The 17,468-nt window shown below is 45.9% G+C and overlaps 1 protein-coding gene across 1 annotated transcript in view; it reads right to left on the reverse strand.

The window, feature by feature from the left end:
• Positions 1–17,468, reverse strand: part of Prickle2 (prickle planar cell polarity protein 2) — a 109,283-nt gene that overhangs the window by 34,293 nt on the left and 57,522 nt on the right. The window contains exons 4-7 of the mRNA XM_052174351.1: positions 16,057–16,194; positions 13,487–13,690; positions 10,097–10,283; positions 3,833–4,708 (exon numbers count right to left, since the gene is read on the reverse strand). Of these exons, the coding sequence (XP_052030311.1) occupies positions 3,833–4,708; positions 10,097–10,283; positions 13,487–13,690; positions 16,057–16,194 (1,405 nt within the window). The remainder of the gene's footprint in view (positions 1–3,832; positions 4,709–10,096; positions 10,284–13,486; positions 13,691–16,056; positions 16,195–17,468) is intronic.

The raw sequence follows: 17,468 nt of genomic DNA on the forward strand, positions 1-17,468 counted from the left end.
GCAGAAGCCTACAATCCCAGCTGCGCAGGAGGAGGCTAAGGCAGGAGGATTATGAACCAAGCCCTGCCTGGGTAATCGGGTGAGACCTTGCCTCAAATAATCAGTGACAAGAAAGAGTGGGTGGGTGGGGGCACGGCTCAGTGGTAAAGTACTTGTGCAGGCCTGAGGCCCTGGGCTCCATTCCCTAGTCACACAGTTAAAAATAAGCGAAAAGAAGATCTGAACCTAGAGACCATCAGAGATGCAGCTCAGTGGGTAGAGCGTGTTCCCAAAGGCCTCCGTTCAGTGCCCAGCACCTCATAAACTGGATGTGAGAGGAAACTCCTGGGATTCCAGCACCAGGAGGAAGGAGAATCATAAGATGGAGTCATTCGCTGCTATATAATGAGCTTAAAGTCAGCCTTGGACACGAGACCTTGTCTAAAATGAATGAATGAATGAATGAATAAAATATTTTAAGGAAATTAATATCGGCACCATAAGTTCCCAACCTACTAATTTAAACTAGTAGTTGAAAATCCATGAAACCAAGGCCTAAGAGCTCCCAGAGACTGGCAGTGAGATTACCTCCCTCCCTGTCCCATCCCCCTTCCACCCCCCCAACCCCCATACCACATTCCTTTCTTCCTGCAGCTAAGGCAATTTAAATTAAAGAAAAAGAAATTTAAATGGCAGCCCCGCTGCTACTGCCCTTGTGAGGGCATCTTGGCTTGACTGAGCTTGGAATTAACTGGAACTCCAGCTGCTGGGCACTCCTGAGAGAGATTTCTTGATCAGATTATCTGAAGAAGGAAGACTCGCTCTCAATCTGGGTAGCACGTTCTGGCGGGAGCTCAGAGGAGAGGACAGGGAAGAAGAAAGCTTGCTTTGTGCCTCCTTGCCTCACTTTCAGTTCAGTTCATCGGTGCTGTCACTGTGACATTCCTCTGCAAGTGTTATGACCAGTTTCTTTGGGAATGTGACATAGACTGAAGACCAGCAGCTGTGCAGGAATCCTCCAGGCCTTCAGCACCAGATCTGGGACTGCTCAGACATCCAGCCTTATGGACTGAACACCTCCTGGATTCTCAGCCTTTCCAGTGTGAGACAGTCATGTTTGGACAACCTGAACTGCATCCTTTAAGCTAGCCTAGAAACTCCCTACATCCTGCCATGTATGTATGTATGTATGTATGTATGTATGTATGTATGTATGTATGTATATCAGTTCTATTCCTGAAGGGAACCGTGACTAATACAGCACTTATATCTTACTTGTAGACCAATGGCCTGTGATGTTACTAATTAACCTTAATCTAATTTTAATAGTTAGACATGGCTACTTGCTACAGTATTAGACAGTGCTGATATCTGGAAACTTTGTTTTCCACCTCCTCACACATAGCTGGATCAGAGTTTCCTTTCCGAAATCAGAGGCAGAGGTATACTCTCCACCACCGATCCTCTGAGAATCACGGGGGTAAACACCCCATCACCTCTCTCTTAGGAGTGGAGACTGCATTCTTTCCTTCTCCACCTCTCCCAGATTCATATTTTTTGATCCCGGATTTCCTCATAATGTCCCCTAATGTGAAACCGGTTTTTGTCACAACAGATAATCCCAGAACGTTTGTTCTAAGACAAACAGCACATATCATAACAGCAAGGAGCTGGGAAAAGACAGGTTCCTGGGCTCCACCTCCGCTGAGCTGTGCTACAGAGGGCCTGGGGAGGAGGCTGAGGAGCACACATGGTTATCACATGTCCCCAGTCCCAGAGGGGGAAGGACACATTCACCTATCGTCCTCTGGAATAATTACAGCACATGGATGCTCGCAGGCAGTCCTCACTGCACTGTTTGCTTATTTCTACAACGTCAGGGAAGATGCTTATTCACCAAAGTCCATTTTTATTCTAGCCAAAACACGGGGGTTAGGGGAACAAGAATAGCTGATCTCTGTCTTTTGGGATAAGTGGGAACACAGTAAAAGAATTTGAGGAGAGATAAAAGGTAAAACTCATTGTATAGATAACCTATCAGGCTTTGGTTTGCCTAGAATAGAGTTTAAAAGGATCCTGCATATTTAAAAAGCTGTTTTTAACTGCTATGAAAGATCTGATTAAGTGGGGCTCGTATAGTGGCAGCAGCAGCTGGATTAAGAAAAAGCATGGCTCTGAAGTCAAGGGTACCTTCTTGTCCCATGTCTAAAACATTTGGGTCAACAGCCAGTCTTGGATGGGAGGGGGCATGCAGACCCTACTCCTCTCTGATTAATCATTGTCTGCTGATGGATTTAGATGGACGGAGAGTTATATCTAGATATGTATCCTGTTATCTAGACGTGTACCTATTAGGTGTGCACCCACCAGGCTCCACCGGATAATTCCATGCTCAGGGCCACTCAGACGATCCTGGTTAATACTCGGTGGGTCTCAAAACAAAACAAAAAGATGCAGACATGGAAAAGGGACTTATAGGGAGGAGAAGCTAGCAGGACTGGGAGGGAGTGAGAAATTGGGGCATGAGAGTCATCAGAATATACTACATCCATGTTTGAAATTGTCAAAGGGAAAATTTAATTAATTTTAAAAAGCTGGATAATTCTCAAACCTTCAGGTTCTGATGTTCCGACTCAGAAATAAGAAGAATAATGCTTCCCTTGTAGTGTTGTGACAAATTAATAGCTAATATTTGTGTTGTGCTCAGAACAATGGCTGACCTGTGGTATGGTTGGCATGTGGTAAGAACTGTGTGTGCTAGCCAAAATATTCATGCTTATGACAACTGGTAGCTGGGGCTGAGCCCATCAGGTGGCACTGGCAGAATATACCACCTATATCCACATCCAAGTATGCCTAACCCATGGCCTAGAAGGCTTCATGAACCCCAGGATAGCTATGAATGTGGTTTGATACATTGGTAGATGTCATTATGTTGCAAGGTCAAAATGTTGCAGACCCCACACACATTTTGGAGGGGGCCCCTCTGGCTCTTTGCTATTAGAGGGGCAGACATTCAGTACATCCTCCAGCATTCTTATCAAGCTGCAGACTAACACGTGCCTCTGCTGCGCTTGACTGAAATACTCCCGACAAGTGACTCACTAGCTGAGTCTTCACAGCACTCTGGCTGCTTTACACACCCCGATTAATGAGACAAGCATAGGGAACATGCAGTTGGCTAGTAAAACCATGGTCATCTTACGCAACTGTCTTATCTCTACAGCCCTGGAAAACTGCTGGAGACAGTATCCTGAGATGGTCTACCTCCCTCCTGTCCATGTTAATCAGTCCGCTTCCTCATCTGTTTATATTTGTCTTACATATTTATTTGTATATTTTTGAGATACTGGGGTTCAAAAAACTCATGGAAACTGGGTTCCTCAAGCAACACCAGGCTGGGGCACTTTCATTCCCAGGTGTGTGGTGAATGTCATCACCACTTTACAATTATTCTTTCCCATGAATGCTGCTGGCCAGCATGATTCCTTACCCATGGCCACACCTTCAATTTATATATCCTTTACCCCCATACACACGTATTACTTCTCTCTAGTAGGCATGGTAGGATGATTCATCTGTCTGAATGTCACCAGAAGAAAATGACTTGCCACATAATCTCCAGAGTCCCAGAGAAGATACCATTCCTCACTCAGCTCCTCCCCTTCTACTGGTAGTCTCTGCCCACCCTTAAACCTCGTCGTATATCACAGGCATCCAGACTTTGGACTCAGGCTTTCTCTATATTCCATCAAAGACAGAAGCTATCTGACACTTGGGTTGACCTTCCTCAGCAGCTAGCTGGAGGAGCCCATTGTATAGAAAAATTCCAAATTATTCAAGACCAGCCTACCTGTTGCATTTGACAGGGCCAGTGATTCCATAGAGCCACGAGGAGTCTGTTCTGTGGGTGTCATGTCCTCTGTGTATTTCAGGGAACTGAGTGGGCGACGGGGCCGGCACTGCTGAGTAGATATGCCACCTTCTTCCTCCTCCTCCTCCTCTTCATACTTGGGAACTGGGATGCTGCCTCTAGTTTCACTAAAGCTTTGGCTGGACATATCGCTGTAGCTCTCCTGGGACATCAGCCTCCCTGGGTAATAGTCCTCACGGCATTCCTGGATAAAGCTGCCGCCATGTCCCTTCACGGCCATTGATGAGCTTCTCTTGGGGTTGCTGAAGTGCTTGGCCCACATGTCAGGCTGGGCTCCTGCTCCCTGCCCTCCTGGACTGTAGGACGTTCTGATGTTGCACTGGCTGAGAAGCTGCAAAGGACTCTGGGATTGGTTCTGCTCCATCTTGTTCCCATAGTGGAAGGGCTCATCCCGGCTCCTCCAAATGGGGTCCCGGTTGAGGCTGGGCGTCTGGCTGGACAGACTAAGGAGATCCATCTGCACTGACAGGGGGTCCACATCAGCTGAGAGCCGGTTAGAACTCACCTGCAGCTGGCTGTGCTGGTTCAGCATGGCTTCCTCTGTCTTGCCCTTGTTCTTGCCGATTTTGGCACTGCGGCGAGACTCCTTGGCTCTGGCATTCTGGAAGGCTGAATCAGATGAGTCAGAGCCATTGGGGTCCTCCCCAGCACTACAGGCCCGTGAGCAGAATATCTGGCCTTGCTTTGGGAGGAATGGCCGCCCCAGAAGAGACTTCTTACAATGAGCACAGCAGAAACAGGTCTCTGTGGCATGCCAGTGTTGACCGTCATAGGTCATTTGACCTTGGTCAATTCCTGAGAAACAAGAGACAGAAAGGAGGCTGAGGAGCTGGCTGAGCACTGCTATACCACATGAAACATCACACCACAAAAGACACTATATGCCAGTCGTTCTTCCACCAGGGCCAGTATAATCAGTGTTCACACCCTATTGCAACATAGTCTACTAGTCAGCAGACTTCCCAATTTCCCTTGCTAGCAGCATGGAGAATCTAGATCAGAACAGCTTAGCCCTGAATTTTGCCAGAGATATATTTTCCCCAAATAGCAACAGAAGTTGAACATCCCTAATCGAAAAATCCAAACTCAAAATGCTTCAAAAGCCAAAACTTTGGTGTCAACAAGATGCTGCAAGCAGAAAATTCTGTATAATAAAACTGCTTTGTACATAAAAAGTATTTAAGATGGCAATAAAAATATCTTGAGATTATATGCATAAGCTCTATAGGAAATATAAATGAGTTTCATGTTGAGACTTAGATCCTATCCCTGGATGTACCTCATTATAGAATGCATGGTTCTAAAAGCTGAACTAATTCTGCTCCCACACATGTTAGCTAAGGGATATTCCATTTATGAGAATACTAATCTGATAAAGCTCTTGGTTGTATGAGGTGAGTTCCTACCATTATTTCTGTTTTCCATTTGAGGAAATGAAGACACAGAAGGTTAATGACTTACCTAAGGTAATATAATTAGGCATCAGAGACCAGATCTGTCCTCAGAAGTCTTACTCTGAACAACTACAACAGTCTTCTCTTTCTTTACTCTACTTGGTATCTGATGAGCTGTCTCAAGAGCCTTCTTGGCCACAGCTGATGGAGCCTTGGCTGCTTCTCTACTTTTTCTAATAGTATTTATATTTCCTTACATGTGCCATCATATGCACATATAGGCCTATTACCTCTTTCATAGAAAGTGGTGTTCCATGGAGACAGGGTCAGAAGTTTTCATGGTATCCCCAGGATCTGTGTAATAGGAGGTTTTCCTACTAATAGTAGGTAGATAGGTGAACTATATCACCACTCACTGTCAATCAAAGGGCAGTTACTGCAGAAGGTTGTTGGATGCTGTAGTGTGAGTATCTGTTTCTCCCTGAAACTATGCTCAGTTCCTAACACCCACCATGCTTGTAAGAAGTAGGATCATTGGAGAGCTACTTAGATTATGAAGGTTCTGCCCATATGAGTGAATTAATATTCTTATGAAAGAGACCCATGGGAGCTTGTTCGTCCCCTCTGCCATTTGGGGACACAGCAAGAGGTCAGCTCTGAGCCTGAAAGTGGATCTTCTTAGACACCCAATATGCCAGGTCCTTTATGGTGGCCTTCACATCCTCTAGAACTGTAAGAAATGTTTCTACTGTTTAGAAAATGTCCAGTCTTTGGTCCTGAATAGACAAAATCAGTGGAAAGGAAAAGTAGTGGGCTTCAACTCTCAGTGGAGAAAATCCTGCTGACTCTCAGTAAGGAAAGACCATGGGTGCATTTGTTAAAGATGCCATCCCATTGGTGAACACCCTTCGCCAAATGTCATCAGGAAAGGAAGAGACACAGTTCCTCCAGAGCAGGACTCTGCTGCACAGAATCCCCATGGTCCTATGTGCTGGGGGATGCCCCCCCCCCCATTTCTTTAGTCTGCTCTTGTTTCTCACTATTTCCTCTGCCCTTTTTTGATGGAAAGAGAATCCTGTCCTGGGGATGCCATCCCTATGCCAAGCATTAGCTTGGGGAATTGAAACCACCTTTGGGACAAAACCTTGGCTAGTAGTCAATAGTATCTCCTAGTTCTGGTGTCTGATCTAGGGATGGCTCATGACCAGCATCAGGGCAATGGGTCACCTAGGGCTTCTGAGAGCAATACAATAGGCCACAGGCAGGCAGTCCCTGCTCCAGGGACAGCCTATTAGACTAAAGACCCATAGGATACCATGGGCAGGAACAGAGCTCATAAGACTGTCAATGCATGATGATAAAGGACTCTTCAGGAAGACAGCACATAAATAAGCATTCACTTTTAGTGGCCAGAATTCTACAGCCTAGATTTCCAAGGTGTGACTTCCAGATACCTGTCTAAGGAAGGGTAAGCGAGAATTTCTGGACCCAAAGTGCTGTAAGAAGCAGCTTATCTTTAGCTGGCTCTGGCTCTGCCCAAGTACAGTCAAGAAAGAGGCAAATTCTTCTCTAATTAGATGTTCTCCAAAGTGGGGAAGGAAGTCTCTCCCCTTAGGCACCAATCCCTAGGGCAGCAAGAGGAGGACTTTGTGAGGACAAGAGCTGTCTCAGGACAACCCCAATTGAGAAGGCCACTGTAAGACTCAACTCTACCCTCATGACCACCAGCATTCCCAAATATATTGAGGACGGAAAGCTGGGGTGGGGGATGGAAATAGACATCTCTAAGACTGGAGCTCCAGCTAATGCTTCTGCCTAGGCCTATGGGAGAAGTAGTGGGCTGTACGGGGATGCAGAAATATGTATAGTGGGGCCAATCCAGCTCCACCACTTCCAGGGTGGGGGTGGGGCTGTAAAACTACTGAAGTCCACCTGTTGCGGTTGAGTCTGAGTTCGGTGCTGTGTGTTCAGTGCGGTGCCAGGCAAGTGGCTTCACTTCTAGACCTTGCTTTCCTCGGGAGAGGCACAGAGATGAACCCATGTTGTTGTGAGTGACTATGTAGAGGGCTTAGTCCCAGGCTATTGAAACTGTCTTTCCTTCAGTTTGATTAGGTCTAAAAGCCTAGTTCCCTCTTTGCAGAAGGCCACTGTCTAGATGCTGTCCAAAGGCAACCCGAGATTGTACAGCCTTCTCTTCCCTCCTCTGCAGTTTTTCTTCTGTATGTCAAGAGTCTGGAGAGATCATTTTGGTATCTTCAGCTGCCTGGGATCATTGACTACAGGCAGTTACTTAGCGTGGTATCCCACAGCTGCATCCTTGGCCGCTCAACACCAGACAATTTGGAAGGGTGAGTCCTCTGCCCTGTCCACCACTATGCTGCAAGGGAATGTGCTCAGAGGTAGCAGAGGAAGGCCACGCTTTCTGGGATAGGGCCTCACAGGACAGGGTATGGAGAGGTGGGAGTGAGGGGGAGGCAAATTACAAAGCAGACCAGCAGGCAGATGAACATTGCCTCTGATAAACATCATCAATGTCAGATGGCGCTCTGAACTGCTCCTGAACTCCAAACATCTGGAAAAGGGCTCTGTGCTCAACATCTAAGCATGCCTTCTTAAAAAATCTCTCCTCTAAGCCCTTTAAGCACTTCTCTAAAGGAGCATGCATCTGCAGCTACCACAGCCTCATCTGTTTATAAGACTGTTTACTCTGCTATGCACAAGCAAGAGTCCTGTTGCCTTGGTAACGACTGCCTGATGTAGGATCGGCTCTGAGCAGCTGCATAAATATGGAATATTTGTATAGTATGGTCAAAAGTGCGGCATAGAAGACTGGGGTACACATGACACACACACACAACAGGATCTGGCTGCCCTAGAGAAATTATGTTTTGCAGAAAAGTAGCCTTTAAAAACTCAGGGACAGCAACTTAACTTTAGCAGCAGACAGACTGCAGGCAGGGAAATATGGATGGATGCCTTTTATGGATTCAAGAGGAAAGGGGGGATGCCAATAAAAGCTGTGGACAGCTGAACGAAGACAGAAGACAGCGAGAGGGGCCATGTGAGGCACACATGAGCTAGTCATAAACTAATTTTTCTCTCTTAAACTTCTAGGAGAAAACTGCAAGTAGCTATTTGTGGCAAGGCTCAGGGCCTCTGTGGAAGGGAAAGGAGGCAGAAAAGCAATCAAGAAAGTGGCGTCGATGCTGTGGGTCAAGCAGCACTGTGGGTAAATCCTGACTAGCAGACTTAAGCCTATGCATTAACAACCTGGGCTCGATACACGGCACTGCTGTTCCTGCTGTGGTCCCACCCACTTCCCTGCCTTACGTGTTCAGTCACAATTCCTAATTCAAAGCACCAAAGAACATCAGCATGTCTGACTGTCACAATCCTGTAAACAGAAAGGTTTCTGGGTCAAGGGACCGTACAGTGAGATGAAGGGAACGTGGAAAAAAGGCTCTTGGCATCACTTAAGTCCAGAAGGCAATGTTAAGTCTACCATTTCTGGGAAATCCTAGGGAGAAGGCTGTTTTTGTTGTTGTTGGTTTTGCTTTTTTGTTTTTTGAGTTTTTTTTTTTTTTTTTTTTTGGATCCTTACAAAAGCCGATTGGAATGAAATGGAGTCATACATGGAGGGTCTCCACGTCTCCTCACGGCAGGTATGCTATTGGCAGCTTTTAAATAGGCTTCTTGGAGTTTTATGACCAGAGAAAGGTCACATTATGACTACAGACATTTGTCCACAGACATTACTTCTTAAACAGTATTACATTCCCAAGATGACAGAAAAGGTACGACAAAGGCCTGTCTGATGAAAGACTGAAGAAATTGGGATGATTCTCATCATCTCCTGTCTGTCACAAACTGGGAGCACACAGCTTGTGAACTGTTCGTGTTTCTTCTCTGCCTTTGGCATAGTTTACTGTTGTTGAGTTTCTAGAAGGCACACTTGCTGGAAGCTAGTGACCACCCTTTTCCCTCCTTCCATTTTCCCTTTTGCCTCTGCCCCCACCCCCTGCGATCCAGCCCTGATCACTCTCCCACCCCCCTTCCCCTTCTCATCCCCACTCCAGCCCTACTTGTTCTGGCCCAAAGGTTTTTTTAATTTGTTTCTCATTACGGGTGGTTGTGAGTCACCATGTGGTTGCTGGGATTTGAACTCATGACCTCAGGAAGAGCAGTCGGTGCTCTTAACTGCTGAGCCAGACCTGCCCTTCTTTACCAAAGGACCCCATACCCCATTCTACCCTCTGCCCATTCCTGGTTTTGTCTAAAAGGTCACTGAGGGATGTGTTTTCTCCCCTAGTTTCCTTTGGGGGCTTCATACTTTTCTCAGAGCACGGAAAAGCATACCACAGAGCCCCACTTGAAGGTAGATCCAGGGCCAAGCCAGGACCGATAAGATTCCATCCAGAGGAACTGACTTGGAAATTGGTATGGCCAATTCCTTCCTCTTTTGCGAATGCAAGTGTTAAGGTATGTAATATGCAAGATGTAATGCATAACTAGAGAACATCTCGATCACCACGTGAAGATTGCTTGCTCCCAAAAGATGCCAATAGAAGGCAAACTAAGCTGACACAGGAGATAAACAAAACAACGGGCTTTGTTTAACCCTTCATCCACCTCCACCTGAAGCAAATACTCTGGCTTTTCTAGTAAAATAAGTAAAGAAATTTCTTTTCACTTACGCTGGGTTTTTATTAATTGTAACCAAAGGGATTCAAACTCTGGCATGTTGAGGCTACCTGAGAAAGATCAAGCTAAGGCCCAAGCACGGCCTTACCTATGTGTTGGGCACAGGTATCACAATATTCCGCATACAGGGACTCAAAGCAGTGGCAGCAGTAGGGTCTTCCCTCCTTCATGATGTAGCGCTGGCCCCCCAGCACCGTCTCACACTCAAAGCAGCAGAAGTGTCTCATGTGCCAGTGTCGTCCCTCAGCCTCTGTGCACTCGTCTGCGAAGATGATCTGGAGACGGGAAGCCATCAGGTCAGTGTGTAAGATACCACGAGCCCACAGTGGAGGAAGTTAAAAAGTCCCAAACTAAAGAGGCAGAAGGCTGGGTGACCCACAAATTGTCAAACGACATTGCATCTATGTAAGCTTATTCCTTATGCATACAAACTCCACGACTTCATCTTCTTGAAGCACAATTAATTTGGTTCTACACGTCAGTGGAGAGCTAATGGTCTACCATAGGGAACATAAAGCAAAATAAAAAATAGCTCATATATACTAGCTTCATTTGGCTGATGCAAAGTGTTTTCTAAAGTGGAAAATGTTGTATGAATCTTTGGAACTCTTCTTTTTCTTCTTGAAACAATAAAATTGGGCAATGCTTGGAATGCATTTTTTATGACAGTAATCCTTGGCTAAGGAAAGTGACTGTTTATTCCAGTGGCCAGTTGGCCAGCTGGTTATGGCCTTCAACATGCCCTAGTGCCTTCATATCTAATATTCTTCCCACCCTGAGACGTATTTTAGGTTTTGACACATCAGAGTTGTTTTCAACTTCAAAGCATGTATTTCAAAAGTTATAATAATCCTATAATAATCAGTTTAGTGTGGTATTGCCCTAAAAACTAACAAACAGATAAACCCTCTGAATTGAGAGATCCAAGAATTGTGTGTGTTGCGTGTGTGTGTGTGTGTGTGTGTGTGTACATGTGTGCACACGAGTTCACATGCATATGTGTATGTGTGTGTATGCATGGTACTTGGTTGTCAAAAGTTGTGCTCAGACTATACTATGGTAGAATAGTCTTCAACAAATACGGGTGGGGTAATTGGAAGTCTTACATAAAAGACTTATCAGTTGAATTCCTACCTCTCAACATTAACAAAAATTAACTGAAAGGGGATCAATGACCTAACAGGAAAAAAAGGAATAAAATTATTTTAAAAAGCTATAGTTATAAATCTTCTTGATCTTGGACAAGGCAACTGTTTCATAGATATGGAAACAACTGCACATAGCATATGTAAATAATAGATCAGATGGAATTCATCAAAATTAAAAATTTCTATGCTTCGAAAGATATCAATAAGAAAGTAAAAATACAGACAGAGCACAAGGAGACCATATTTGTGAACCATGTGCCTAATTAAAAAACTTGTATCCAGATCCTATAAACACCCTCACAAGTAGTAAAAAAAAAATTAATCTAATTGCAAAAAATGAGCAAAGGCTTCCAGATTCATAGTTTCCCTCCCAAAATTAATAAATGAATAGATGAAAATATTTAAAAGGTACCAATATTATTAATAGTTAGAAAATTATGAATTCAGATAGCATTGTGGTATCATTTTATACCTAGTAGGATGGCTATAATAAAAAAGAACACAATTACAGGACTTAAAGAGAACATGTGGGAACTGGAATTGTCTTCTGACAGTGAGAGAGAAAGCAGGCAGCTATTTTAGAAGATAGTTTGAACTTCTCTCAAAAGCAAGGCTTAGAGTTGTCATGAAAAGCATTCAAAATGTAAAATTCCTGTGTACCTAGAAACTTACACATGAATGTTCCTAAGTAGCTTCATCACAGTTAAAAGTAAAAACAAATAACCCTCAGTTACTAATGGCTAAGCCAAATGTTATTACATATTCATAAAACTGTTCACGTAGATTCGTTTAATTGCTCAGCCATGAGAAGGAATGAAGTGCTAATATTTGCTATAACATAAATTAACTATCAAAACATTGTGCTAGGTGGAAGCAGCCAGATACGAAAGGAAATGTTATCTAATACTATTCATATGAGATGGCTAGCACTCTTGAATCCAGAGACAGGGACAAGGCTGGGAGAAAGGGTTGAGAGAAAGAGAATGGTGTCTAGTGGATGTAGGTTACCGACTTTTTGGTTGCGGGACATGACTTGGGATCAGGTAGTTGAGATGCTTGTTTAGCTTCATGAATGTGCCCTTGTGTATGCGAGCCAGAAGGCAAAAAGACTGCCTCGAGTCCCCAGAGTTTGGCCCATATCGTTTTCCAGCAATGGCTGGATTGCTGAGCACTTCAACCTTACCACTGGAATCTACATTAGTAAAGGCTTGCCAGTCTCTAGAAGAGTGGACCCCCCACCCCCCACCCTCCCGCAAGACAGTTTATAAGAGACAAATATCCTTGTCCTGGTGGATCTGACAGACAGATCCACCTGCTGCTTCCAGACCGCTGGCCATAGCTCAGGCAGAAGCACAGAGTGGCTCTGTGAATTGGAGCCCCTTGTCTAAGACTTTCCTCTAAATGGGTCCTATGAGGGGTCAGGGTTAGAACACTCCGCTTTCTCCTCCCAGTTTCTACAGAGAAGGCAGGCAGCTTTCAGCTCCACGGTGCAATGGCTACTTGCTACTTGGGTATGCTTCTAGTGGGGAAAAACTGCCAAGCAGGGGCCTTGCATGCCATTGTGATTTCTTAGGACAAGGCTTTCAAACACCTGTAGCAGCAGGGGTGGAAGGATCCAGATAGAGATCCATTGATGTCTAAAGCTTTTGTGGGAGAAAACCCAAACATTACCACCCACCCTAGCCATTTTTTCCAGAGAATCTTCTAGAAGTGAAGATCTACTTCTGATGTGGACTTTCCAGATTTTCAGCTGAAATCTCGAGTTGCTCAATGTCCTATCTATCTATCTATCTATCTATCTATCTATCTATCTATCTATCTACCTACCTATTTATTGTGTGTATGAATGTGTGTATATGACTATATGTTTAACTGTAAGAGGTCTTGTACCAGTTACCATTTGAGAATTTCAGTGGCTGTCCCATGGGTCCCCCCTTACCCTATTCCTACACAAGAGTCTCTGAATCCATCATGATGAGTATGGTAGGCCGTGATGTCAGATGCCAGATCCACTGTGACTGGGACATGGGTGATGTTTCTTTCTGAAAAGGGTTAACATAAGTGAATAGAGTCACCTATGGTCGCCTCCCTGTGTAGGAAGCTAAAGGCCGTGTGCATACGTATGCTGTGGTGCAGCATAGGGATGGTGGGGAGCGGGGGACACACAGGGACTAGTCTATGGGAGATGTAAGTGTGTGTGTGTGTGTGTGTGTGCATGAGAGAGAGAGAGAGACAGACAGACAGACAGAGACGACACTGAAGGTGTCACCCCCACCTTCCATGAATATACCAGAACAGTTACAATATTCACACATGAGCAGGACTCTAACCTCATCACAGGCTGCACAGCGTGGCTTCAGGCACTCAGCATGGTGCCTGCCACAGTAGATCTTCCCATCTTGGTAAAAGTAGATCAGGTCAACCAGAAGCTCATTGCAGACGGTGCATATAAAGCAGGGTGGATGCCAGCAGATGCCATGGCCAGCACGTGATGCAAACACAGCGATGTCGCCGCCCTTAATCTGCCCTCCGCACTGTGAGGGAAAGCAACAGCAGCAACATCAGCGGTCGCTCTCAGAATCGTGAAAGGGTGGTCTGGCTATTAGCAACAGCTCGCTACGAGGGAGTTAGCTGTGTACTCAAGTCCCTGGCTTTACTTACCTGGCAGGACAGATTCCTCTTGCTCTTTCCAGGAGCCCCTACCCCAGGGCCTACGTAGGACAACTTGAGTAACAGAGACCGGGAAGCATAAGGTGTGAGAGATGAATTCTCAGTATGGTAGTATACAAGGGGATCTGCAGACTTCAAACCAGCTTACAGAGCATGGAAAGAGAAGCCTACGCATCTCCTCCATATCCCAAAGCACATGCGGAGACATGGCCAAGTTAACACCATCAGGGGAGGCTTCAGAGAGGGAGCTTGGCTGGGGCAGGGGCCTGCGTTGCTGGATGGGAGGGAGCTGGGCACATAAAACCCATTTACTTTTAAATAGCTTCTTCCTTTTTCCTATGCCTTTCGGGCTTGCTTTTTAGCTCTCTACTAGCATCTCTTCACATAATCTTGATTTAACGGTGCTATTCTTCAAGCCCAGAGTATACAAAGCAGAAATGACGGATGACTTATGCTTATAGCTGGGGTTAGAGTATGGTTATGTTCTGAGGGTCTTGAAGGAGGAGGAGGAGGAGGAGGAGGAGGAGGAGGAGGAGGAGGAGGAGGATTGGGCTTATAAAGATGCTCTCTGTTCATCATGTTATTAGCCACGAGGTCATGACATGTGTCTAGCAGAATGGCTCACACAGGTGGATGGCTCTACAGATAATGACTGGGGAGTAAAAATGGTGCCTCCAAGCCCTTCTGCCAATGTGGATCTTGTATGACTTGATATGACCCACAGAATAAGGACGCAGACCTGAGGAATGGCTTCCAGTAGCCTGCGTATGTGATACTACAACACAGAAGGCAACAACCCTCTCTTCCATGATTATGAAAGAATATATATACGATTATGTATTCACACACATAATCGTATATAATCCCCTCCCCCAGTCATTTCAAAGGTTAGGTGTGGAAGGCCTTTCTGCTTCAGCACTCCTGACATTATTCTGCAGTCATGAGGAGCCTGATCTGAGAGCGGATGAGGCACTGACTGAGCACAGGGAATCTCGTATCACGAGCATCAACCCCTTACGTCTCAGGAATTAGTCTCAAGGACTCTTCAAGGATGACGACCCACTGACCCCCCACTGGTCAAGCAGTTTCGAGATCCACTACCAGATTCTTTCATTTGCTCCTGTGAAATCTCAAGACGGGGTTCTAAAGACGACCCTGCTCCCCTCAGATAGTCTCCAGCTTCTTCCCCCGAGGCAGCTGGCCTGTCACCCAGAGCCTGAGTTAGAAGGAGCTGCACGAAAACTGGGAAGACTGAGAGAAGGGTAGGAAATGGTGGGCTTCCCTGGAAAGCAGGAATGGGGGGAGGAGGGGTGTGGTTAGCCCGGCAGGTGATGTGCCTGTCACTCTCCTCTACCACACCCTAAGCTTGCTACAGAAGGGTAGGCGAAAGGTGCATCTAGATCCTTCAACTCAGTGATGTCCTGCAGAGATGGCATGCAGTTTCTTAGACCCTCAAACTCAGACTAAGGTTAGGTGCCGTCCCACATATGGTCCCTTTAAAGGTCATCCATGCTGGGATGTTCCTGGACGGGAAACTGACTCATGGTCCGGATAACTCTATTTTAAACGGGCGAAGCCATCACTCTGTGTGGTCCTTCCAATCGTTTATATGACTCTCCATGAACTCTGCCTCCATCTGCCATCCCTGCCCTTTATTCCTCTGGATCCAGCCACAGGCCACGTTACTGTTTCTTGTACACAGGAGCTATCCTCCTGCCTCAAGGCAAGGTATGCACGCTTCTTCCTCTGTATATCTCTGCACAAGACACACCTTTGCTCAAGACACCACCTTCTTAGTGTGGTTTTTGCTGACCATCTTGCTCAAGACTGCATCCACCCTGCCTTCCCACCCGCTTCCCGCCCCTTCCCGCCCCCTTCCTGCCCCTTCCCCTCTTCCCTCCCCCCTTCCCGCCCTCTTCCCTCCCCCCTTCCCGTCCTCTTACCTCCCCCTTTCCACCCCCTCCCCCCTTCCTGCCCCTTCCCTCCCCCTTCCCTCCCCCTTCCCTCCCCCTTCCCGCCCCCTTCCCTGCTGCAGTTTTCCTATTTCACTGATTTGATTTTTGTCTGATATCTTCCCCTGGTGCATCCCTCTTTACACGAGGAAAACTAAGCTTTCATGTCTTATGCTCACTGCTGCATCTTCAAGGCCTAAAAGAGGGCCGAGCACAGAACAGGTATTTAGCGCTGTAACTGTAGAATGAACCTCTTCCCTGCCCCGGTCCATCCTCACCTGCTCACAAATAGCTCCTGTCATGGTGACCGGGAAGGGCCTGACATTGCCTCGGCCCAGGTTCTCACGTTTCCGCTGGTTGCTGAACAGCTTCAGTTCCCTCTTCTCTTCCTCGTCCAGGGAGTTGCAGTATCGCACCTGAACCACAGGGGACAGCACAGAGCAGGCTTCATTGCTCCAGGGAAGTACTGAAATCCCCACCCAGGGCTCACAGAAACTCTGTACTTGTTTTGACCCTTGCTGAGCACTGTGGGGAGTTCGGGCTTGGAGCTAGCCAAGCAGAGCCAGCACCAAGAAGCGTGATAAGCAGGCAGGCTAGGTGTTCGAGAACACAGGCAAGAGTGGCTCAGAGGTGAAGACTTCTGGGAACATCCTCCTTTCCAAACTGTAAGGAGCTGAAGGTTTTGTGTATCTGTGTCTATGAGCATGACCCCTACACCAAAAAATGGCTGCAACCTGGCTGATGACACGCATATATCAACTGGCCTCCGGTCCCCTTTGGGAAGCAAGAATAGACTTTTGCCTGGATTTTTACTAGTGTGACAATATGAGAAAGATACTTTCTTCTTTTTAAAACACAGTGTCAAAGAATTAAGGGAGGGGCAGTGAGGGCATCGCATCCAGAATCTGTCACTCTGTACCATTGTTTATGCCCTTTGGTGATTGTGTCATTGTCCTGAGCTATTGTTTATAGATGCTACTTTTAACTATGACTCACTTTAAGAAACTTGGATGCATTTATTTAAAAGGAAAGCAGACTATGGTTACATACAGGAAAATCAGTCACCCGCAAAGACGGGAAGGCAATGCTAAAAGCAGAGAACAAAACCACATGGTTTCCCCCAGCTGACCACTGCATCTTCAGCAGATGCTAAAACTGACACATTTACTTAAAATGGGAGACCAGAACGGCCTGCAGTGGCATTACATGCTAGGACCAGGCTGAACATTCTGTCTTATCTGATTATAGCATCACAAAGATGAAATATGAGTTAAAAGGAAATAAAACTCTCATTACGGATTTAATGTCATATACTGCCATGCTCAAATCCCACCCCAAGCCATGCTTATGCCTTTCTTTGGGATATGTGGCCCTAAAGCACTTCATGATTTCTTCTGGAGTAATCTAGGTATTAGAAATGGTGGCTGAATTGCTCAATCTTTCATAAAGATTGACAGGAATAGCTTTCAATGAGGACTGTTGTGTGCAAATCTGAAAGTCAGAGCAACTATGTCTGTTCATGTTGTCTACATGAAAAGAGAACCATTAAGTCTTTGCTTTAGAGCCGAACTCTTTCTTCAGAAGAAGCCATGCCACCATGCCAAATGAATCGATTCCATCCATTGGCTTTCATCAGTCACATTCTCCCAACATGGAGTTGTGATCCAAGTGATGTCTATTTCAGGAATGT

This window comes from Apodemus sylvaticus, chromosome 2, assembly GCF_947179515.1.
Source record: "Apodemus sylvaticus chromosome 2, mApoSyl1.1, whole genome shotgun sequence".
Classification (NCBI taxonomy): Eukaryota; Metazoa; Chordata; class Mammalia; order Rodentia; family Muridae; genus Apodemus; species Apodemus sylvaticus.